A 24,279-nucleotide genomic window follows, 5' to 3' on the forward strand; every position below is an offset into this window, starting at 1 on the left:
TGGGAATATTTTTTTCATTATTATTAAAGAGAAATAATCTGTAATATGTGTGAATGAAACAAAGTTATTTGTTAATATTTTTAGTTAAATGTTTCCTAATAAATTAAATATGTGTTTTTAGGAATTATTAAAATTTCTTTAGATAACTTAGATATATAATATGAAAAAGCAGATTATAGTAATTTTGCAAGTTTTTACTCTGAATTTATAAGCTGGGATGCAGCCGAGAAATATAATGAATATTATTCGTTGAAGGATATGGAATTGTCAAGCAAATATTTTCGAAATATTTTAGCAATGCTGTGAGAAAAATTTCGGGTAGCGAGTTCGAACACTGTTTGAAATTACCCGAGAGACTCGTGCCTCTCTCTCACACACCCCGTACCCAAACCTGTCTGTCTGTCTGTCTGTCTGTCTGTCTGTCTGTCTGTCTGTCTGTCTGTCTGTCTGTCTGTCTGTCACTCCCACCAACCATGTTAAAACGGTTTTGTCGTTCGTGGCAGCTATTGCAAACGTGCTAAGGTGTGTTAACTCATGAATGCAGTGTGCCATGTTCAGTGTTGCCATGCTGGGCTGGTGGCAACAGTTGACCTTGTTGTGATGAGTTGAGTGTTGCCGTAGAGTGCTCTGTTGAATGTTGTCGTGTAGTGTTGATGTGAAGTGTTGTGATGAATGTTGCAATATTGTGTTGAATGTTACAGTGTTGTGTTGAATATTTGCTATACAGTGTTGCACTGAATGTAACAATGTAGTATTGTGCTGAGTATTGCAAGGTTGTGTTGTGTCGAATGTTGGAATGTAGTGTTGTGTTCAGCGTTACTATGTAGTGTTGAATGTTGCAATGTAGTGTTGTATTTACTTGTATGGTGTTGCCTAGTAGTGCTATATTGAGTGTTGCCGTATGGTGTTGTCCTGACACTTAAAGAAGTTGTGTTGTCAAGTGTTGCACTGAGTTGCTTAAGTTGTGTTGTGTTTTGTTTTATGATTCCTTTTGTGTTTTACTTGTGTTTGATTATGTTGTGTTTACTTGGTCGCATGCGTCCCACACCGCAAGTGGTCGCATGCGTCCCTCAGCGTCCCACACCGCAAGTGGTCGCATGCGTCCCTCAGCGTCCCACACCGCAAGTGGTCGCATGCGTCCCTCAGCGTCCCACACCGCAAGTGGTCGCATGCGTCCCTCAGCGTCCCACACCGCAAGTGGTCGCATGCGTCCCTCAGCGTCCCACACCGCAAGTGGTCGCATGCGTCCCTCAGCGTCCCACACCACACATGGTCGCATGCGTCCTCAGCGTCCCAACCGCACGTGGTCGCATGCGTCCTCAGCGTCCCAACCGCACGTGGTCGCATGCGTCCTCAGCGTCCCACACCGCACGTGGTCGCATGCGTCCTCAGCGTCCCACACCGCACGTGGTCGCATGCGTTCCTCAGCGTCCCACGCCGTACGTGGTCGCATGCGTCCTCAGCATCCCACACCGCACGTGGTCGCATGCGTCCCACACCGCACGTGGTCGCATGCATCCTCAGTGTCCCACACCGCACGTGGTCGCATGCGTCCCACACCGCACGTGGTCGCATGCGTCCCACACCGCACGTGATCGCATGCGTCCTAAGCGTCCCACACCGCACGTGGTCGCATGCGTCCTCAGCGTCCCAGACCGCACGTGGTTGCATGCGTCCACAGCGTCCCACACCGCACGTGGTCGCATGCGTCCACAGCGTCCCACACCGTACGTGGCCGCATGCGTCCCACACCGCACGTGGTCGCATGCGTTTCACACCGCACGTGGTCGCATGCGTCTCACACTGCACGGAGTCGCATGCGTCTCACACCGCACGTGGTCGCATGCGTCCCAACACCACACGTAGTTGCATGCGTCTCACACCGCAGGTGGTCGCATGCGTCTCACACCGCAGGTGGTCGCATGCGTTCACCACCGCACGTGGTCGCATGCGTTTTCAACGTCCCGCACCGCATGTGGTCGCATGCGTCCTCAGCGTCCCAACACCACACACGTGCATGCGTATCACACCGCACGTGGTCGCATGCGTCCACCACCGAACGTTGTCGCATGCGTCCCAACACTGCACGTGGTCGCATGCGTCCCACACCACACGTGGTCGCATGCGTCCCACACCGCACGTGGTCACATGCGTCCCACACCACACGTGGTCACATGCGTCCCACACCGCATGTTCTACACCGCATGTGGTCGCATGCGTCCCACACCGCACGTGGTCGTATGCGTCCCACACCGCATGTGTCCCACACCACACGTGGCCGCATGCGTCCCACAAAGCATGGGGTCGCATGCGTCCCTCAGCGTCTCACACCGCACTTGGTCGCATGCGTCCCTTAGCGTTCCACACCACACGGGGTCACATGCGTCCCACAACGCACGTGGTCGCATGCGTCCCTCAGCGTCCCACACCGCACGGGGTCGCATGCGTCCCTCAGCGTCCCACACTGCACGGGGTCGCATGCGTCCCTCAGCCTCCTACACCGCACGGGGTCATATGCGTCCCTCAAAATCCCATAACACACGGTTTCACATGCGTCCCCACACCGCGCGTGGTCGCATGCGTCCCACAACATCCCACACCGCACGGGGTCGCATGCGTCCCTCAACATCCCACAACGCACGGGGTCACATGCGTCCCTCAACATCCCACAACGCACGGGGTCGCATGCGTCCCTCAACATCCCACAACGCACGGGGTCGCATGCGTCCCTCAACGCACGGGGTCACATGCGTCCCTCAACATCCCACAACGCACGGGGTCGCATGCGTCCCTCAACATCCCACAACGCATGGGGTCGCATGCGTCCCTCAACATCCCACAATGCACGGGCTCGCATGCGTCTATCAACATCTCACAACGCACGTGGTCGCATGCGTCCCTCAACATTCCACAACCCACGTGGTCGCATGCGTCTCTCAGCGTCCCACAACGCACGTGGTCGCATGCGTCCCTCAACGCACGTGGTCGCATGCGTCCCACAACGCACGTGTCCCTCAGCGTCCTACAACGCACGTGGTCGCATGCGTTCCTCGGCGTCCCACAACGCACGTGGTCGCATGCGTCCCACACCGCACGTGGTCGCATGAGGTCCCTCAGCGTCCCACATTGCACATGGTCGCATGCGTCCCTTAGCGTCCCACATTGCACGTGGTTGCATGCGTCCCTCAACGTCCCACACCGAACGTGGTCGCATCGTCCCACACCACAAGTGGTCGCATGAGGTCCCTCAGCGTCCCACACCGCACGTGGTCGCATGAGGTCCCTCAGCGTCCCACACCGCACGTGGTCGCATGCGGTGATATATATATATACACATGTTATAGGTTTTATTGGTCACCAAAGTCGCTTTCATTTCTGCCTCCACTGTCAACGAGGCAGTTCAGTTGCTTGTTAGGTTTCTCCTTCAAAAGGTTCCACGCGGGATGAGTTGGTGAGCGTTCCAGCACACCGCCCAGGCCGCCCCTTTACCTTTCATCTTCACCAACATTGACCACAGACAGATAACAAAGAAATAGTTTAGCTGTCTGTGGCAGACTATTCCGGCGGTTGGCCGGGACAGTATCTCCCTCCTCCCTCTCTCTTCCTCATGCTTCACCTCTCTTCCTCTCTCTTCCTTCTCTCCATTTCTTACTCTTTTCACCTATTTCACGGCTCTTCCCCCCTCTCACCTACCTCTTCCCTCCTTACCATCTTCCCCCTTTTTCCCCCCTTCCCCATCACCCCATCTCCCTTTCCTCTTAAACCTCGAACAGACATTTATATTTATATATACGGACTGGGTACCAGGATGTACCCATGTACATCTTCCCCATGTACACATGTCCTTTCTTTCGACCACTCTTCCCCCTTGTTTGCTCCATCAGTCCCTTTACTCAAAACTATAAAATATCTATTTAAATAGTATATTTCTTTAGATATATATTTAAAAAAATATATATTTAAATATAAAAATACTATCTATTTAAATTCATAGACAAAAAATTTGTTTTTGGGCTGCAAACCATGTTGATATGGAAGAATGTGTCGTTGGGTCGGAGATCAGCAACTTTGGGGACTATAACCTGTCCTCTTACAAAGAACGTCGCATTTTGAACGTATGCGTTACATGAGGCTAAAAATTGTCGTACTAGAAAGTGGAAACGACTCGCGAAAGTGACGTACTGTCGCCGTTTTCTGTTTTGGGTCCTCTGGAAGGTTAGGAGAGGAAACGTTAAACTGACCGTTTTCTTGACTAGGAAACCACTTGGGCTGGATGGTAGAGCGACGGTCACGCTTACTGCAGGTCCGCGTGTAATCCCCCGACCTTCCAAGTGGTTGGGGACCATTCCTTTTCCCCGCCGTCCCATCCCAAATCCTTGTTATCCTGATCCCCTTCCAAGTTCTATATAATCGCAATGGCATATGCGCTTTTCCCTTGATAATTCTCCCCTTGATGTTGGGAATCCTTAGGAGGTCGGGCTGCTTTGGAGATAGGTCAGGTCAGGTCAGGTCAGGTCAAGTCAGGTCAGGTCAGCATAGCCCCAAGGAGCCCGTTGAAACAAAAGACCGTCGACTTCTCACCATCAATTATCGAATAATTAAATCTGCATAAATTAGCATGTGCCAGGCCTAGTCCCTGCACACGTCTGCAGGTACTGGCCGCCGCTACTGCCTTGTTACTCCCAGCCTGTAATGTATACACAGCCAGCCTGTAATGTATACACAGCCATCCTGTAATGTATACACAGCCAGCCTGTAATGTATACACAGCCATCCTGTAATGTATACACAGCCATCCTGTAATGTATACACAGCCAGCCTTTAATGTATACACAGCAGCCTGTAATGTATACACAGCCAGCCTGTAATGTATACACAGCCAGCCTGTAATGTATACACAGCCATCCTGTAATGTATATACAGCAGCCTGTAATGTATACACAGCCAGCCTGTAATGTATACACAGCCAGCCTGTAATGTATACACAGCCAGCCTGTAATGTATACACAGCCATCCTGTAATGTATATACAGCAGCCTGTAATGTATACACAGCCAGCCTGTAATGTATACACAGCCAGCCTGTAATGTATACACAGCCAGCCTGTAATGTATACACAGCCAGCCTGTAATGTATACACAGCCAGCCTGTAATGTATACACAGCCAGCCTGTAATGTATACACAGCCAGCCTGTAATGTATACACAGCAGCCTGTAATGTATATACAGCAGCCTGTAATGTATACACAGCCAGCCTGTAATGTGTACACAGCCATCCTGTAATGTATACACAGCCATCCTGTAATGTATATACAGCCAGCCTGTAATGTATATACAGCCATCCTGTAATGTGTACACAGCCAGCCTGTAATGTATACACAGCCATCCTGTAATATATATACAGCCAGCCTGTAATGTATACACAGCCATCCTGTAATGTATACACAGCCATCCTGTAATGTATACACAGCCAGCCTGTAATGTATACACAGCCATCCTGTAATGTATACACAGCCATCCTGTAATGTATACACAGCCAGCCTGTAATGTATACACAGCCATCCTGTAATGTATACACAGCCAGCCTGTAATGTATACACAGCCAGCCTGTAATGTATACACATCCATCCTTTAATGTATACACAGCCAGCCTGTAATGTGTACACAGCCAGTCTGTAATGTATACACAGCCAGCCTGTAATGTATACACAGCCAGCCTGTAATGTATACACAGCCAGCCTGTAATGTATACACATCCATCCTTTAATGTATACACAGCCAGCCTGTAATGTGTACACAGCCAGTCTGTAATGTATACACAGCCAGCCTGTAATGTATACACAGCCAGCCTGTAATGTATACACAGCCAGCCTGTAATGTATACAAGTAAATCAACATAATCACCTTGCCTAACCTTATCCCGGTGGGCACAATATGCAAGAGTAACGTTACAACGCTAAATCAAGTTATCAGCGTTGAATGGACGATTTCAGCGTTGAATGAACATTTTCAGCGATGGATGAACGTTATCAGCGTGGGCTGAATGTTATCAACGTTGACTGAATGTTATCACCGTTGAATGAACGTTTTCAGCAATGAATAAACATTTTCAGCGTTGAATGACCGTTATCAGCATTGAATGACCATTATCAGCATTGAATGACCATTATCAGCGTTGAATGAACATTATCAGCATTGAATGACCATTATCAGCGTTGAATGAACATTATCAGCATTGAAGGACCGTTATCAGTGTTGAATGACCGTCATCAGCATTGAATGACCATTATCAGCATTGAATGACCATTATCAGCGTTGAATGAACATTATCAGCATTGAAGGACCGTTATCAGTGTTGAATGACCCCTTATCAGCATTGAATGACTATTATCAGCATTGAATGACCATTATCAGCGTTGAATGAACATTATCAGCGCTGAAGGACCGTTATCTGTGTTGAATGACCGCTATCAGTGTTAAATGAGCGTTAGCAGCATTGAATGACCGTTATCAGCGTTGAATGAACATTATCAGCATTGAATGAACGTTATCACTGTTGAAAAACGTTATTAACGTTGAATGAACGTTATCAGCGTTGAATGAACGTTATCAGCGTTGAATGAACGTTATCAGCGTTGAAAAACGTTATCAGGGTTGAATGAACGTTACTCGGGGATATTGAGGTCACCGCGTAGACCAAAATATACAAGACTCCGCAATATAATAATATTATTATACATTTGAGAAATATCTGGCATTACTCCCTGAGAAATATTCCTGCTGCTAATTGGCTGTCTGCTGGATTAGTCAGTGGATTATTTATATGTGAATAACTGCATATGATAGTTTTGACTGGAGGATACGGTGGGCTAAGGATGGGGTGGGGTGGGGATGGGGTTGGCTAAGGATGGGGTGGGGTGGGGATGGGGTAGGCTAAGGATGGGGTGAGCTGGGGATGAGGAAGGCTAAAGATGGGGTAAGTTGAGGATGGGAAACAAAGAAACTAAATTTTCAGTCCTTAGCTAGGGTTGTAAATCCTACTCCTCTTTTCCTAGGAAGGATAGTGGACTGTAGCGGGGCAGGAAGCTTTCTTAAAGGGGAACTGAGTGCTTGATTGGAGACCCACAATCTACCTGCAGGCATTTCTACACATCAGCTTGTATTTTATTCAATTATATAACATATAATTATATATTATATTCAAATATATAAAATTATATATTTATTTATTATATTTTATTCATAGATATTCACAGTCTAGCCTAGCTCTAAAATTATTGCATCAGCCAATAACCAAATAATACTAATAAACACAACAAGGTACTTGAATAATACAAGTATGATATATATGCAAATATGCAAACAATATATTATATTCAATATGATAAACTAATGTTAATTGTTATTTCAATTAATTATTTGACGAATCATACTGGATAATTATATATACTGATGTTTATATATATATATATATATATATATATATATATATATATATATATATATTAGTATATTTTGGTAGCAGTCTTTCCTGTAGACATATATTATTAAATATGACCGAAAAAGTAAGATTAATAATTCTAACACGAATTTTCTCAATCTTTCGTACATTTCTTTTCACTGTTGGAGGTAAATCAAAAATCAATTCTCCAAAATTCATTTTTATTTCTAGTCTGACGCGACACGAGCGCGTTTCGTAAAACTTATTACGTTTTCAAAGACTTTAGTTCACAAATACACAACTGAATAGAACTTACGCATCTCCGATTTTATATCTACATTTGAGTGAGGTGAAAGGGGTGATGTGGCATTAACACAAGACAGAACAAGATGTGGCATTAATAGGGTATTAATTTCATCAACACAAGACAGAACAAGAGTATTAATAGGGTATTAATTTCATCAACACAAGACAGAACACGAAACAATGGATATTGAATAGAGGTGTTTGTAGAAAGCCTATTGGTCCATATTTCTTGATGCTTCTATATTGGAGCGGAGTCTTGAGGTGGGTAGAATATAGTTGTGCAATAATTGGCTGTTGATTGCTGGTGTTGACTTCTTGATGTGTAGTGCCTCGCAAACGTCAAGCCGCCTGCTATCGCTGTATCTATCGATGATTTCTGTGTTGTTTACTAGGATTTCTCTGGCGATGGTTTGGTTGTGGGAAGAGATTATATGTTCCTTAATGGAGCCCTGTTGCTTATGCATCGTTAAACGCCTAGAAAGAGATGTTGTTGTCTTGCCTATATACTGGGTTTTTTGGAGCTTACAGTCCCCAAGAGGGCATTTGAAGGCATAGACGACGTTAGTCTCTTTTAAAGCGTTCTGTTTTGTGTCTGGAGAGTTTCTCATGAGTAGGCTGGCCGTTTTTCTGGTTTTATAGTAAATCGTCAGTTGTATCCTCTGATTTTTGTCTGTAGGGATAACGTTTCTATTAACAATATCTTTCAGGACCCTTTCCTCCGTTTTATGAGCTGTGGAAAAGAAGTTCCTGTAAAATAGTCTAATAGGGGGTATAGGTGTTGTGTTAGTTGTCTCTTCAGAGGTTGCATGGCTTTTCACTTTCCTTCTTATGATGTCTTCGACGAAACCATTGGAGAAGCCGCATATGTCGACCGTGCTCTCAGCCACAGCTCAGAATGGAAGCAAGTCGACGAAGAACTCTGTAGGGTAAGGCAGGTCCTAGTCAATAACGGCTTCTCCAATGGTTTCCGAGGCACTACACATCAAGAAGTCAACACCAGCAATCAACAGCCAATTATTGCACAACTATATTCTACCCACCTCAAGACTCCGCTCCAATATAGAAGCATCAAGAAATATGGACCAATAGGCTTTCTACAAACACCTCTATTCAATATCCATTGTTTCGTGTTCTGTCTTGTGTTGATGAAATTAATACCCTATTAATACTCTTGCTCTGTCTTGTGTTGATGAAATTAATACCCTATTAATGCCACATCTTGTTCTGTCTTGTGTTAATGCCACATCACCCCTTTCACCTCACTCAAATGTAGATATAAAATCGGAGATGCGTAAGTTCTATTCAGTTGTGTATTTGTGAACTAAAGTCTTTGAAAATGTAATAAGTTTTACGAAACGCGCTCGTGTCGCGTCAGACTAGAAATAAAAATGAATTTTGGAGAATTGATTTTTGATTTACCTCCAACAGTGAAAAGAAATGTAAGAAAGATTGAGAAAATTCGTGTTAGAATTATTAATCTTACTTTTTCGGTCATATTTAATAATATATATATATATATATATATATATATATATATATATATATATATATATATATATATATATATATATATATATATATATATATATATATATATATATATATATAAATAAAAATGTAAATGTTTGTTCAAAATCGCTAATCTCCGAAAGCTCTTCACTGATTGTTTTAAAATTTTCACACAACGTTCTATTCATATCCGAGCAGGTTTTTATATACATAATATATAGAAGTCACGTATGTGACTGGAAATACATGTTTTTTTTTTTTAAACTGTGTTTATCAAGTGTTTTTCATATGAGGGAAAACTTCGAAACCTCTTTACCGATTACTTTGAAATTTTTGACACAACGTTGCATTCGAATAGGCGCGTGTTTTTATATACCTACTATATACATGCCTCACCTGTGACAGGGAAAAACATGCTATTTTGAAAAACAGCGCCATTGGACAAACAGGCGGACATAAGAGAAACACACGCTGTAATCTCCGAAAGTTATTCACCGATTGCTTTGAAATTTTTACATAACGTTCCATTCAAATACGCATGTGTTTTTATATATGTACTTTATAGATGTCACACCTATGACAGGTAAAAACCTGCTTTTTTGAAAACAGCAACATCTGTTGCATGCAATTGCAACAAACTCTATACTAAATATGTTACGATTCCATTTCAATGTTTCCGATTACACTGATAATTTGAGTTTTCATACATTTCAGTTTATTTCCATTTTTATTTAAATTTTGAATGACATTGCATTGGAATTGAGCTGTGTTGTTTACCATACCGTTCATTTCGTGTGTATAGCTTATTTTTCTATTATTTTCATTGTTTTGTTTTTCATTTCGTTTTCTTAACTTTTTTTCTTATATTTCAGTGATGGGAACATCAGATCATTTGGGAATGCATCAGACGAGGGAGTGGGGATTGGTGGGGAGGATGAGGGGGGACGGGAGTGGGGAATCATGGGGAGAACAAAGGGACCGGAGAGGGGGTAATGGTGGTGAGGACGAGGGAGCAGGGAACATGGGGATTGTGGGGGACGAGGGGACTTCCTATTGTTTAGGTACCATTCCAAACTCTCCTGTCCCTTCGTCCTCCCAACCATTCCCCACTCACCCATCCCCTCGAACTCCCCACCATCCCCCATTCCCGCCACCTCGTCCTCCCCACAATTCCCCACTCCCTTGTCCAATGCATTCCCAAATGATCTGATGTTCCCTTAAAAAATTGGGAACATCAAATGATCTGATTCCCATCACTGAAAAATAAGAACAGTTAAAAAATGAAATGAAAAGAAATGAAAAAAAAGCAAATAAACCATACTCAAGTGAACGGTGTGGTAAACAACACAGCTCAATTCCAACGCAATGTCACACAAAATAATTAAATCACAATGAAAATAAATCGAAATCTATGAAAATTCAATTAATCAATGCAATCGGAAACATTGAAATGGAATTGTAACATATTTAGAATAGTGTGTGCTGCTATTACATGCAACAGATGGCACTGTTTTTCAAGAAAAGCATAGTTTTACTTGTCAAAGGTGTGGCATCTATACTTATATTCATGAAATGAACGGTATGGTAAACAACACAGTTCAATTTCAACGCAATATCACACAAAATAATTAAATCAAAATGAAAATAAATCGAAATCTATGAAAATTAAATTTATCAATGTAATCAGAAACATTGAAATGGAATCGTAACATATTTAGTATAGCATGTGTGTTGAAATTACGTGCAACAGATGGCGCTGTTTAAAAAAAAAATGTTTTTACATGTCACAGGTGTGGCATCTATATAGTAGGTATTTAAAACACGTGTCAATTTGAATGGAATGTTTTGCCAAAATTTCAAAGCAATCGGTGAAGAACTTTCGGAGATTACAGAGTGTGTTGCTCTTACGTCCAAGAGATGGCGTTGTTTAGAAAAAACAACATGTTTTTTCCTGTTACAGCTGAGGGCTGTATATAGGTATATAAAAAGATGCGCATATTCGAATGCAACGTTGACTAAAACTTTCAAAGCAATCGGTAAAGAGGTTTCGAAGATTTCCCACACATGAAAAACTCATGAAAAATGAATTTAAAAAAAAGCATGTTTTTTCCCGTCACAGACGTGCCATATATATGACATGTATATACAAACTCGCTCGGATGCGAATGGAACGTTGTGTGAAAATTTCAAAGCCATCGGTGAAGAACTTTTGGAAATTAGCGGTTATGCACAAACGAACATTTACATTTTATTTATATAGATGTAAGCGTGGGCCACACACACACACACGCTTGGGGTCCAGGGTTCGAGTCTCCTAGAGCCCACGTGGATGGAACGGAGTAGTTATGATGGTTTGGTGACCATCAGCCAACAGTATTCTCAGCACCCTTCTCTCTCCAATACATAACTCCCACGATAAAACAAAGGTGTTGTTTACATAACAGTTTTAAAGGCTTTTCTATATCATTGACGTAAAGAATCGACAATCACCCACGACGAGTCGCATGTTTCACCAACTGATCTGAACTCAGGAGAACAGTTAATGTTACTAATTGGCAGAAGCTTATTAATACTAGCGAGAGATGCCAGCACTTGGTCTCATGCTTGGGTCGAGGGGTCTGACGCTCAGCCAGTTACTGAACCAGTCTCCAGTGAGTGTAAGATGATGACCTTAATAGTCTTCTGTCTACTATGATGTCTTCACGGAAGATTACTGACTTCCGTGATCTCTTACTACCGTGGTGACTGTTCCTTGGTGACTGATCCTTGGTGACTGATCCTTAGTGGCTGATCTCTTGGTGGCTGATCTCTTAGTGACTTCCTTGGTGACTGATCTTTGGTGACCGATCCTTGGTGGCTGATCCTTGGTGACTGATCCTTGGTGGCTGATCCTTGGTGGCTGATCCTTGGTGACTGATCTCTTAGTGACTTTCTTGGTGACTGATTCTTGGTGACTGATCTCTTGGTGACTTCCTTGGTGACTGATCCTTGGTGACTGATCCTTGGTGACTGATCCTTGGTGACTGATCCATGGTGGCTGCTCTCTTGGTGACTGATCCTTGGTGACTGATCTCTTGGTGACTGATCCTTGCTGACTGATCCTTGCTGACTGATGTCTTGGTGACTGATCCTTGGTGACTGATCCTTGGTGACTGATCCTTGGTGACTGATCCTTGCTGACTGATCCATGGTGGCTGCTCTCTTGGTGACTGATCCTTGGTGACTGATCCTTGCTGACTGATGTCTTGGTGACTGATCCTTGGTGACTGATCCTTGGTGACTGATCCTTGCTGACTGATGTCTTGGTGACTGATCCTTGGTGACTGATCCTTGGTGACTGATCCTTGGTGACTGATCCTTGCTGACTGATCCTTGCTGACTGATGTCTTGGTGACTGATCTCTTGGTGACTGATCCTTGCTGACTGATCCTTGCTGACTGATCCTTGCTGACTGATCCTTGCTGACTGATGTCTTGGTGACTGATCCTTGGTGACTGATCCTTGGTGACTGATCCTTGCTGACTGATGTCTTGGTGACTGATCCTTGGTGACTGATCCTTGGTGACTGATCCTTGGGGACTGATCCTTGGTGACTGATCCTTGGGGACTGATCCTTGGTGACTGATCCTTGGTGGCTGATCTCTTGGTGGCTGATCTTTTGGTGACTGATCCTTGGTGATTGATCCTTGGTGACTGATCCTTGGTGACTGATCCTTGGTGACTGGTCCTTGGTGACTGATCCTTGGTGGCTGATCCTTGGGGACTGATCCTTGGTGACTGATCCTTGGTGGCTAATCTCTTGGTGACTGCTCTCTTGGTGACTGCTCTCTTGGTGACTGCTCTCATGGTGACTGCTCTCTTGGTGACTGCTCCTTGATGACTGCTCTCTTGGTGACTGCTGTCATGGTGACTTCTCACATGGTGACTGCTCTCATGGTGACTGCTCTCATGGAGACTGCTCTCTTGGTGACTGCTCTCTTGGTGACTGCTCTCTTGGTGACTGCTCTCTTGGTGACTGCTCTCTTGGTGACTGCTCTCTTGGTGACTGCTCTCTTGGTGACTGCTCTCTTGGTGACTGCTCTCTTGGTGACTGCTCTCATGGAGACTGCTCTCTTGGTGACTGCTCTCTTGGTGACTGCTCTCTTGGTGACTGCTCTCTTGGTGACTGCTCTCTTGGTGACTGCTCTCTTGGTGACTGCTTTCTTGCTGACTGCTCTCTTGGTGACTGCTCTCTTGGTGACTGCTCTCTTGGTGACTGCTCTCTTGGTGATTGCTCTCTTGGTGACTGCTCTCTTGGTGACTGCTCTCATGGAGACTGCTTTCCTGGTGACTGCTCTCTTGGTGACTGCTCTCCTGGTGACTGCTCTCTTGGTGACTGCTCTCTTGGTGACTGCTCTCATGGAGACTGCTCTCCTGGTGACTGCTCTCTTGGTGACTGCTCTCTTGGTGACTGCTCCTTGATGACTGCTCTCATGGTGACTGCTGTCATGGTGACTTCTCACATGGTGACTGCTCTCATGGTGACTGCTCTCATGGAGACTGCTCTCCTGGTGACTGCTCTCTTGGTGACCGCTCTCCTGGTGACTGCTCTCTTGGTGACTGCTCTCTTGGTGACTGCTCTCATGGAGATTGCTCTCCTGGTGACTGCTCTCTTGGTGACTGCTCTCTTGGTGACTGCTCTCATGGAGACTGCTCTCCTGGTGACTGCTCTCTTGGTGACTGCTCTCTTGGTGACTGCTCCTTGATGACTGCTCTCATGGTGACTGCTGTCATGGTGACTTCTCACATGGTGACTGCTCTCATGGTGACTGCTCTCATGGAGACTGCTCTCCTGGTGACTGCTCTCTTGGTGACTGCTCTCCTGGTGACTGCTCTCTTGGTGACTGCTCTCTTGGTGACTGCTCTTTTGGTGACTGCTCTCCTGGTGACTGCTCTATTGGTGACTGCTCTCTTGGTGACTGCTCTCATGGAGACTGCTCTCCTGGTGACTGCTCTCTTGGTGACTGCTCTCCTGGTGACTGCTCTCGTGTTGATTTTTTCTTGGTAAGTTTTCTCCTGGAAGACTTTGGCTCTGAGTCCCACCAGACCTCCCTGGACAAGCTCTCAGGAAAAAGGTTTCCCAACCGTGCATTTGAAAAGGATGAAATAACTCTATTTCCTGAAGGACTAGACTCTGGCCAGCAGCGTACAGTTACACAAGGCTCCTCCCAGCTCAGTCTGTCTTCATAAAACGTGCTCATAAAAGCGAATCATCAATTCCCGTCATGTTTATCACTATCTCAGGCACAGAGGAGAACTTCCGAATTCGCTGTGTCTAGTTTTGCTATTATTGGCTTGGTTAATGGTTATGACCAAGCCATTAGTCGTAATGGCTTGCCGCTTTGTCCTGATAGGTCTTCTACTTAAGGGATATATTCACTGAAAGATATACCCCGCTTCTTGGTGCATATCCACTGAGAGTTTACTTAGATCCTGTACTATGAGCAGGGTTAGAGTATATTTGCTGGTATACTGGCTGGATGGCCTTAAGAACAACGCCATACCAACTCTTTTATTTTGATTAGACATTAAGAAAATTGTGAATGTGTATGTACAACTTGCCTGGACGTGCTTGCACGAGCTTGCATGCACGGGTATCAAGGGGAGACTCGTGAAATGGATTGAAGACTACCACACAGGGAGGAAAGCCAAGGTCTGCTTCAACGGAGCAGTCTCGAGAACAATTAGCATGGAACTCGGGACCCCCCAAGGAGCGGTCTTAAGCCCCACTCTATTTAACATACTTATGAACGCCATTGCAAATATTGAATTTTTAGAAGAAACACAAGAAGTTGGATTTGCAAATAATTTTCTAATACAAGTTCCCACCTTGGGAAAAATTAAACAGTCCATTGAACTCCTTGGAAGGAAACGTGTTAAGCTTTCACTTTCACGGGTTCACTTTCTCCACAAACAAGACTAAAGCCATACACTCATCACAAGCGGGGAGAAAATGAAGAACTACAAACTAATGGTGTAGCACTTAAATGGGTTGACCACTATCGGTACCTTGGCGTCACTGTCGGCTCTAACAAGGGGAAGATAGAGGAGCTCAATCAACTCATAGGAACATGTAGAAGTCGACTCAGGGCACTAAGAGCTATGAACTGGAATGGGCATGGAGTCTCTATTGTCGTGCTCAAAATGATGTACACAGCCAATGTGCGCTCCGTCATAGACTATGCCGCACCAGTTTTGTGCACTTATTCGCAAAGCGATAAAAAAAAAACTTGAAACACAGAAAATGAAGCCATGAAAATCCTTCTTTGAGTCCCAAGAATTGCCAAAACATCTAATCAACGAGAGTTGTCCCTCCCAAGTGTTAAAAGCAGAATTATGGAACTGAATGCTAAGCTTGCAATTATGATCCCCAGAGATCCCCAATACAATGATATTGCTAAGAAAAAACTGATTTCTGTGCTACTTTCAGGGGGAAACAGGAGAAGCAAAAATGGCATCACAGATCAGTCTGCTACCTCGAAGAACTTCACCTGCCTGAGCAAGCCCGTGAGCTCCTGCCTGTAGAGAGGTTACCTCCCTGGGAGGATGACTCATGCAAGATTATCGTCAATGAAATGGCAACAAAAAAGTTCAACATAATACCACAAGAAATGAGGCACAATTATCTCGAGGAAATCTATACAGAGGAAATGAGTAAAATGAAATATACACTGATGGATCATCTAACCATATCAGTAGCAGGGCTGGTGCAGCATACACTCTAATTGGGAATAACGTCTTTCAACGTGGAAAAGAAGGGAAAGCACGTAATGAGAACTATGCCTCTTCAACGCAAGCGGAGTTATCCGCCATTGTTATGGCGTTAAGATTCCTTGAACGAAACACTAACGGTACAGTGATCTGCACTGATTCAAAAGCAGGGCAACAAAGCCTCACTAAAAATTGGGCAGAAAATCCTGCGATAGTCACTGAAATCAAGAAAGTTGTGAGAATATTAACCAATCAGGGAAGAGTCGTCAAATTTCTGTGGATTCCCTCTCATGTTGGAATATGTGGAAATGAACGAGCAGATGTGCTGGCTGTTGAAGGCGCTGAAGGAGACCATATTGAATACTTCATACCCAAGACTCGTCTACAAATTAGATGTATCATCAGGCAATATCACCGTGGCAAGGTAACTGAGGAAAGGAGGATAGAAGCAAAAAATCAGTGAATCTGTACGATGGTACAACATGGTTGCAGCTGGCAATCCCAATCATTATAACCTAAGAGGAGGTGGCCGTGGGAGAGAATCAGTAATAGCGAGATTCCTTCTTGAATACAAATATCCGTGGAGATTTCGAATGGAAACAACAGTTGAAGAGCGGAGTTGCAGAATCTGTGATGAGAGTGACGGACACCGCCTAAACATTATCTACGAGACTGTAAATATCTGAGAGACATTAGAAATATGTGTAGAATAATAAACCCCACATTGTTTGAGTTGGGAAAACACTATTTGTCAAATATAGATAATGTTCTTAAAAGATTCCTCCATTTTGCACCCGCAAGATAACATAAGATTTTAAGGGTTGACGAATGTTCATCTTCTTGTTAGAGAAGCTGTTCACTTGAGACAGTTAAGCAAGTCCCAGCTACGTCTGGGTACAGTGACAGGATGAACAACCCAACGGATTGTCTTCCTATTGGGGAGTGTTGTGTGTTGTCATGGCGGTATGTCCACTCACAGGATGAGTGGTGCTGCCCAATAAACTCGCCCCTCGGGGCAAAAATTGAAAAAAAAAATTATATCCATCTCAGTATATCCAGGAATCTCACTCTACACGATTATGAAGATTAAGAAGTTTCATCAGTGTATATATTGCATTAATACACACATGAAGGCGCCCAGGGTTGATCCAGTAAAGAGTAAGTCAGCTACATTTCACTAACAATGGCGTTCCTGATGACCTTGTTTGATGTCTTGATGGGCAAACTTCCCTCCTCCGGCTGAGCAATGTAAGCCTACACGACAGGACTCTAAATATGACTCTGCTCGAAGCACCTTGCAGTGATGGTTGGGTAATTAAGTTAATGTGTGATATATATATCGCACATTGAAGTCACAACGGCTTATATTTCAGTCTTTGGCAAAGATTAATTTATATTCTTCAGCTTCAGAGCATTTGGCAAAGCTTAAGCAAAATGAAAAGTTTGTAAACGTTCAGTAAAGCTTAAACCACCTGTATAGCTTCATAACGTTCAGTAAAGCTTAAACCACCTGTATAGTTCCATAACGTTCAGTAAAGCTTAAACCACTTGTATAGCTTCATAACGTTCAGTAAAGCTTAAACCACCTGTATAGTTCCATAACGTTCAGTAAATCTTAAACCACCTGTATAGTTCCATAACGTTCAGTAAAGCTTAAACCACCTGTATAGCTTCATAACGTTCAGTAAAGCTTAAACCACCTGTATAGTTTCATAACGTTCAGTAAAGCTTAAACCACCTGTATAGTTCCATAACGTTCAGTAAAGCTTAAACCACCTGTATAGTTTCATAACGTTCAGTAAAGCTTAAGCCACCTGTATAGTATCATAACGTTCAGTAAAGCTTAAACCACTTGTATCGTAGAGGTTTGTAGTAAATGCTCTTTAGAATATCTCATCTGAAGTAACAAAAATAAAGACACAAGAGTCAAGAATAATGTTACTTTGCTTTATAAAGTACACGAGCGATATAAAGTGGTCTCCAACGTGTACTATGAACACGAGAAGCGTCCACTCACAACGCTAGTCCGACAGCCAGATTGAATTCCTTTCAACTTGTCGTTGACTTCCCCCCCCCCTTCCCCTCTGATTAACTTCCACCCTCGTTCTCTTTCCCTCCCCGTAACATTATATTTATATTAGGACCTTTTTTATTAAAACAATAGGTTATGTATATATTCCTTGTATTCACTTTATTTGTCAGAAAAAATTACTATTCACAAGGATATAAATATATGATCATATGTATAGAATGCAAGACACTAAAAAAACATACATACATACATACATACATACATACATACATACATACATACATACGAACATACATACATACATATATACATGCATACATACACATTTACATACATACATGCATACACACACACACACACACACACACACACACACACACACACACACACACACACACACACACACACAAACACACACAAAACTAGGATGAAACTAGGTAGTGGAAATAGGAGGCCAAACACAGGATACAGAATAGGAGATGAAGTACTTAATGAAACGAACAGAGAGAAAGATCTAGGAGTTGATATCACACCAAACCTGTCTCCTGAAGCCCACATAAAAAGAATAACGTCTGCGGCATATGCGAGGCTGGCTAACATCAGAACAGCGTTCAGGAATCTGTGTAAGGAATCATTCAGAATCTTGTACACCACATATGTAAGACCAATCCTGGAGTATGCGGCCTCAGTATGGAGCCCGTACCTTGTCAAGCACAAGACGAAGCTGGAAAAAATCCAAAGCTATGCCACTAGACTAGTCCCAGAACTAAGAGGCATGAGTTACGAGGAAAGGCTGCGGGAAATGCACCTTACGACACTGGAAGACAGAAGAGTAAGGGGAGACATGATCACAACCTTCAAAATCCTCAGAGGAATCGACCGGGTAAACAAGGATAAACTATTCAACACTGGTGGGACGCGAACAAGGGGACACAGGTGGAAACTGAGTACCCACATGAGCCACAGAGACGTTAGAAGGAACTTTTTCAGTGTCAGAGTAGTTAACGGATGGAATGCATTAGGCAGTGATGTGGTGGAGGCTGACTCCATATACAGTTTCAAATGTAGATATGATAGAGCCCAGTAGGCTCAGGAATCTGTACACCAGTTGATTGACAGTTAAGAGGCGGGACCAAAGAGCCAAAGCTCAACCCCCGCAAGCACAAATAGGTGAGTACAAATAGGTGAGTACACACACAAACACACACACACACACACACACACACACACACACACACACACACACACACACACACACACACACACAACTAGGATGAAACTTGGCAGTGGAAATAGGAGGCCAAACACAGGATACAGAATAGGAGATGAAGTACTTAATGAAACGAACAGAGAGAAAGATCTAGGAGTTGATATCACACCAAACCTGTCTCCTGAAGCCCACATAAAAAGAATAACGTCTGCGGCATATGCGAGGCTGGCTAACATCAGAACAGCGTTCAGGAACCTGTGTAAGGAATCATTCAGAATCTTGTACACCACACATGTAAGACCAATCCTGGAGTATGCGGCCCCATCATGGAGCCCGTACCTTGTCAAGCACAAGACGAAGCTGGAAAAAGTCCAAAGGTATGCCACTAGACTAGTCCCAGAACTAAGAGGCATGAGTTACGAGGAAAGGCTGCGGGAAATGCACCTTACGACACTGGAAGACAGAAGAGTAAGGGGAGACATGATCACAACCGTGATCATAAATTCACGTGAAAGGCACGGAACGCTACATAATGAGTGGCAAGCAGGATAATGAATTTGGAGGAAACCTCTATAAATTTTTTATACCAGACCGGCAGAGAATTCAAAAGGAGCAGCATGGAGAGTGTATGGAACTGGATGCCAGATCCACTTGCATTCCAGAATTACAGATACAATTACCCACCGAAAGGGAACTACAACTACGACAGAAAACTGCCCTACAACAATCAGTACTGGTCAGAACAAACTCATTATGTCCACGAATAATGGACTTGCCGAAAAAGTCTCCCATTCAAACTATCACTAATAGAGTAACCTCATTCATCTTTGCCAACATACAAGGACTGAAAACAAGAACAAACAACAAAGTACAGTTCATAAATGGCCTCCTCACGGAGTCAAATGCAGTATTTGGAGCTTTCACAGAAACCCATGCAGGGGAATTGTTGGACAGTGAGATCTGGATTCCAGGATATAACCTATACAGGTGTGATAGGAAAATTAGGTCACATGGAGGAGTGGGTCTGTATATTAGGGAAGACCTTGTATGCTCGGAGCTCCTAAACGTTACAAATGAGGAGGTAGAGGTACTGGGATTAAAAATAGTGAAAATAAATTTAGTGATTATACTAATATACAAACCGCCAGATGCAACGGCTGAGGAATTCACAGAACAGATAAGCAAAATTGAGAATAGCCTTGATAATTTGGAGAACCCGATACCTGATATTATCTTCCTAGGTGACTTCAACTTGCCTAGTCTCAGGTGGAAAATAGCAAACAATAATATTATACCAGGAAATCTATCACGACCTAACCAACCACAGATTAGAGAACTACTTAGATTCTGTGACAAATTTTCACTCAATCAGCAGATATCGGAGCCAACGAGAAATTAAAATATTCTAGATCTGGTCTTTACGAACAATGAAGACATTATCAGAGACATTACGATATCAGATACCACATACTCAGATCACAAACTCATTGAAGTGCAAACGACCATCAATGCTCAGAATAGACCTAAAACGTTGATAAAGCGAGAGGGGCTATTCAGCAAATTCAATTTTAATAATAAAAGGATAGACTGGGAGATAATAAACAGGGAACTTACAAACATTCCATGGGGAACTGTTCTAAATAATACAAGTCCTACAGAAGGAATAGAAAAACTGACTTCAGAAGCGTATCAAGTCTGTCTGAAACATGTTCCTTTGAGGAAAGCCAGAAAGAGATCTAACGTAGAAAGAGAACGCAGACGACACTATAAACGCAGGAAAAAAATAACGGAACTGCTTATGCAGACACGAATTTCCCGTCAAAGAAGGAATAATTTAAATAGGGAGATTGAAGAAATCGAGCGGAAATTGAAACACTCATATGAAACTGAAGAAAGGCAGTTAGAACAGAAAGCAATTCAGGAAATAAAGAAAAATCCAAAATGTTTCTTCTCATATGCGAAATCAAAAGCAAAAACCACTGCCAGTATTGGACCTATTCGTACAAGTGAAGGTTCATACACGGAGGATGACAAAGAAATTAGTGAAATCCTAAAAAAGCAGTATGAGGACATGTTTAGCACTCCAATAAACAACATGAAGGTGGAAGATCCAGACAATTTCTTTATGCGGGATATTCAAACCCCTGTAAATATAACTGATATAAACACGAGCGCACTAAATTTTGAAAAAGAAATTGAAAACATGCCCATGCACTCGGCCCCAGGTCCAGACTCATGGAATTCAATATTTATAAAGAAATGCAAAGTGCCGGTAGCACAGGCACTCAGTATAGTGTGGAGGAAGAGCTTGGACACGGGGGAGATACCAGATGCACTTAAAGTAGCAGACATAGCCCCTCTACACAAGGGAGGGAGCAAAGCATTGGCAAAAAATTATAGACCAGTTGCACTAACATCGCACATCATAAAAGTATTTGAGAGAGTGATTAGGAGTCAGGTCACCAATTTCATGGAGACCAATGACCTTCACAACCCAGGCCAACATGGATTTCGAGCGGGAAGATCGTGCTTCTCACAGTTACTTGAGCACTACGACAAAGTCACTGAGGCATTAGAAGAGAAACGGAATGCTGATGTGATATACACGGACTTCGCAAAGGCTTTCGATAAATGTGACCATGGCGTGATAGCACACAAAATGAAGTCAATGGGAATAACCGGTAAAGTAGGACGCTGGATACTCAGTTTTCTGTCAAACAGGACTCAGCGAGTCACTGTCAACCATATAAAATCTAGTCCAAGTGCAGTGAAAAGCTCTGTACCTCAGGGTACAGTCCTTGCACCGCTGCTTTTCCTTATTCTCATATCAGATATAGACAAAAATACAAGTCACAGCTTCGTATCATCCTTTGCAGATGACACAAAAATCAGTATGAAAGTTACCTCGGCTGAGGACATTGAAAAACTTCAAGCTGATATTAATAAAGTTTTCGACTGGGCATCAGAAAATAACATGATGTTTAACAGTGATAAATTCCAGGTACTCAGGTACGGTAAAAATGAGGACCTTAAACATAATACAGAGTACAAAACACAATCAAATGTACCCATAGTAGGAAAACAGCATGTAAAGGATTTGGGAATAATAATGTCTGACGACCTAACGTTTAAGGAGCATAACCAAGCAACTATTGCGACAGCCAGAAAAATGATAGGATGGATTACGAGAACTTTCAAATCCAGGGATCCCATCACAATGGTTGTACCCTTCAAGTCACTTATGTTGTCCCGTCTTGAGTACTGCTCAGTACTCACTTCCCCCTTCAGAGCAGGAGAGATTGCTGAAATAGAGGGAATACAGAGAACATATACGGCACGCATAGACGCAATAAAGCACCTAAATAATTGGGATCGTCTCAAAGCCCTCCAAATGTACTCACTAGAAAGAAGACGAGAGAGATATCAAATAATATACACCTGGAAGATACTGGAGGGCCAAGTACCAAATCTACACAGTAAAATAACAACGTACTGGAGTGAACGACATGGAAGAAAATGTACAATAGAACCAGTGAAGAGCAGAGGTGCCATAGGCATAATCAGAGAACACTGTATAAACATCAGAGGTCCGCGGTTGTTCAACGTCCTCCCAGCGAGCATAAGAAATATTGCCGGAACAACCGTGGACATTTTCAAGAGGAAACTAGATTTATTCCTCCAATGAGTGCCGGACCAACCGGGCTGTGGTGGGTATGTGGGCCTGCGGGCCGCTCCAAGCATCAGCCTGGTGGACCAAACTCTCACAAGTCAAGCCTGGCCTCGGGCCGGGCTTGGGGAGTAGAAGAACTCCCAGAACCCCATCAGCCAGGTATCAACCAGGTAACCTACAAAATCCTCAGAGGAATCGACCGGGTAAACAAGGATAAACTATTCAACACTGGTGGGACGCGAACAAGGGGACACAGGTGGAAACTGAGTACCCACATGAGCCACAGAGACGTTAGAAGGAACTTTTTCAGTGTCAGAGTAGTTAACGGATGGAATGCATTAGGTAGTGATGTGATGGAGGCTGACTCCATACACAGTCTCAAATGTAGATACGATAGAGCCCAGTAGGCTCAGGAATCTGTACACCAGTTGATTGACAGTTAAGAGGCGGGACCAAAGAGCCAAAGCTCAACCCCCGCAAGCACAAATAGGTGAGTACAAATAGGTGAGCACACACACACACACACACACACACACACACACACACACACACACACACACACACACACACACACACACACACACACACACACCCACACACACACACACACACACACACACACACACACACACACACACACACACACACACATACACACACACACATACCCACACACACACACATACACACACACACATACCCACACACACACACACACACACACACACACACACACACACACACACACACACACACACACACACACACACACACACACACACACACACTCACACACACACACACACACACACACACACACACACACACACACATAGGGGGAAGTATAAGCCATAATATATGTCCCTGGAACAAGGGCGTAATAAGTCAGGAGTAAAGTGGTTCACTGTGTTTTATTTCTGCTTACAGCCACCTTCGTCTCCCGCCCCCCTCCACCCATCTACCGCCCTCCCTACACCCAGATATACCACCTCCCTACACCCAGATATACCACCTCCCTCCACCCAGATATACCACCTCCTTCCACCCTGATATACCTCCTCCCTCCACCCAGATATACCACCTCCCTCCACCCAGATATACCACCTCCCTCCACCTAGATATACCACCACGCTCCACTCTGATATACGACCACTCTCCACCCAGATATACCAACTCCCTCCACCCAGATATACCACCTCCTTCCAACCTGATATACCACCTCCATCCACCCTGATATACCACCACCTTCCACCCTGATATACCACCTCCCTCCACTTTGATACACCACCTCCCTCCACCCTGATATACCACCACCCTCCACCCAGATATACCACCACCCTTCACCTAGATATACCACCACGC

At 43.9% G+C, this 24,279-nt stretch overlaps 3 protein-coding genes across 3 annotated transcripts in view; 2 read left to right on the top strand and 1 right to left on the bottom strand.

Annotated features, from left to right (window-relative positions):
• LOC138370009 (uncharacterized) overlaps nt 1-142 on the top strand; it is a 29,965-nt gene extending 29,823 nt beyond the window's left edge. The window contains exon 2 of the mRNA XM_069333776.1: nt 122-142. Within this exon, the coding sequence (XP_069189877.1) occupies nt 122-142 (21 nt within the window). The remainder of the gene's footprint in view (nt 1-121) is intronic.
• An 11,846-nt stretch (nt 143-11,988) lies between these two features.
• On the bottom strand, nt 11,989-13,101 carry LOC123750420 (EF-hand calcium-binding domain-containing protein 5-like). The gene has a single exon (XM_045732535.2). It carries the CDS (start codon nt 13,099-13,101, stop codon nt 11,989-11,991), a length of 1,113 nt encoding a protein of 370 aa, XP_045588491.2.
• Nucleotides 13,102-13,131: 30 nt separating this feature from the next.
• On the top strand, nt 13,132-13,716 carry LOC138370010 (uncharacterized). The gene has a single exon (XM_069333778.1). The coding sequence runs from the start codon at nt 13,132-13,134 to the stop codon at nt 13,714-13,716; it is 585 nt and encodes a 194-aa protein (XP_069189879.1).
• Nucleotides 13,717-24,279: the final 10,563 nt, after the last annotated feature.

This window comes from Procambarus clarkii, chromosome 30 (assembly GCF_040958095.1).
Source record: "Procambarus clarkii isolate CNS0578487 chromosome 30, FALCON_Pclarkii_2.0, whole genome shotgun sequence".
Taxonomy (NCBI): Eukaryota; Metazoa; Arthropoda; class Malacostraca; order Decapoda; family Cambaridae; genus Procambarus; species Procambarus clarkii.

Bases quoted from the DNA above. Each gene is read 5' to 3' on its own strand.
- LOC123750420 (XM_045732535.2), bottom strand. From the start codon at position 13,101: ATGAGAGCAGTCACCAAGAGAGCAGTCACCAAGAGAGCAGTCACCAAG.
- LOC138370010 (XM_069333778.1), top strand. From the start codon at position 13,132: ATGACTGCTCTCTTGGTGACTGCTGTCATGGTGACTTCTCACATGGTG.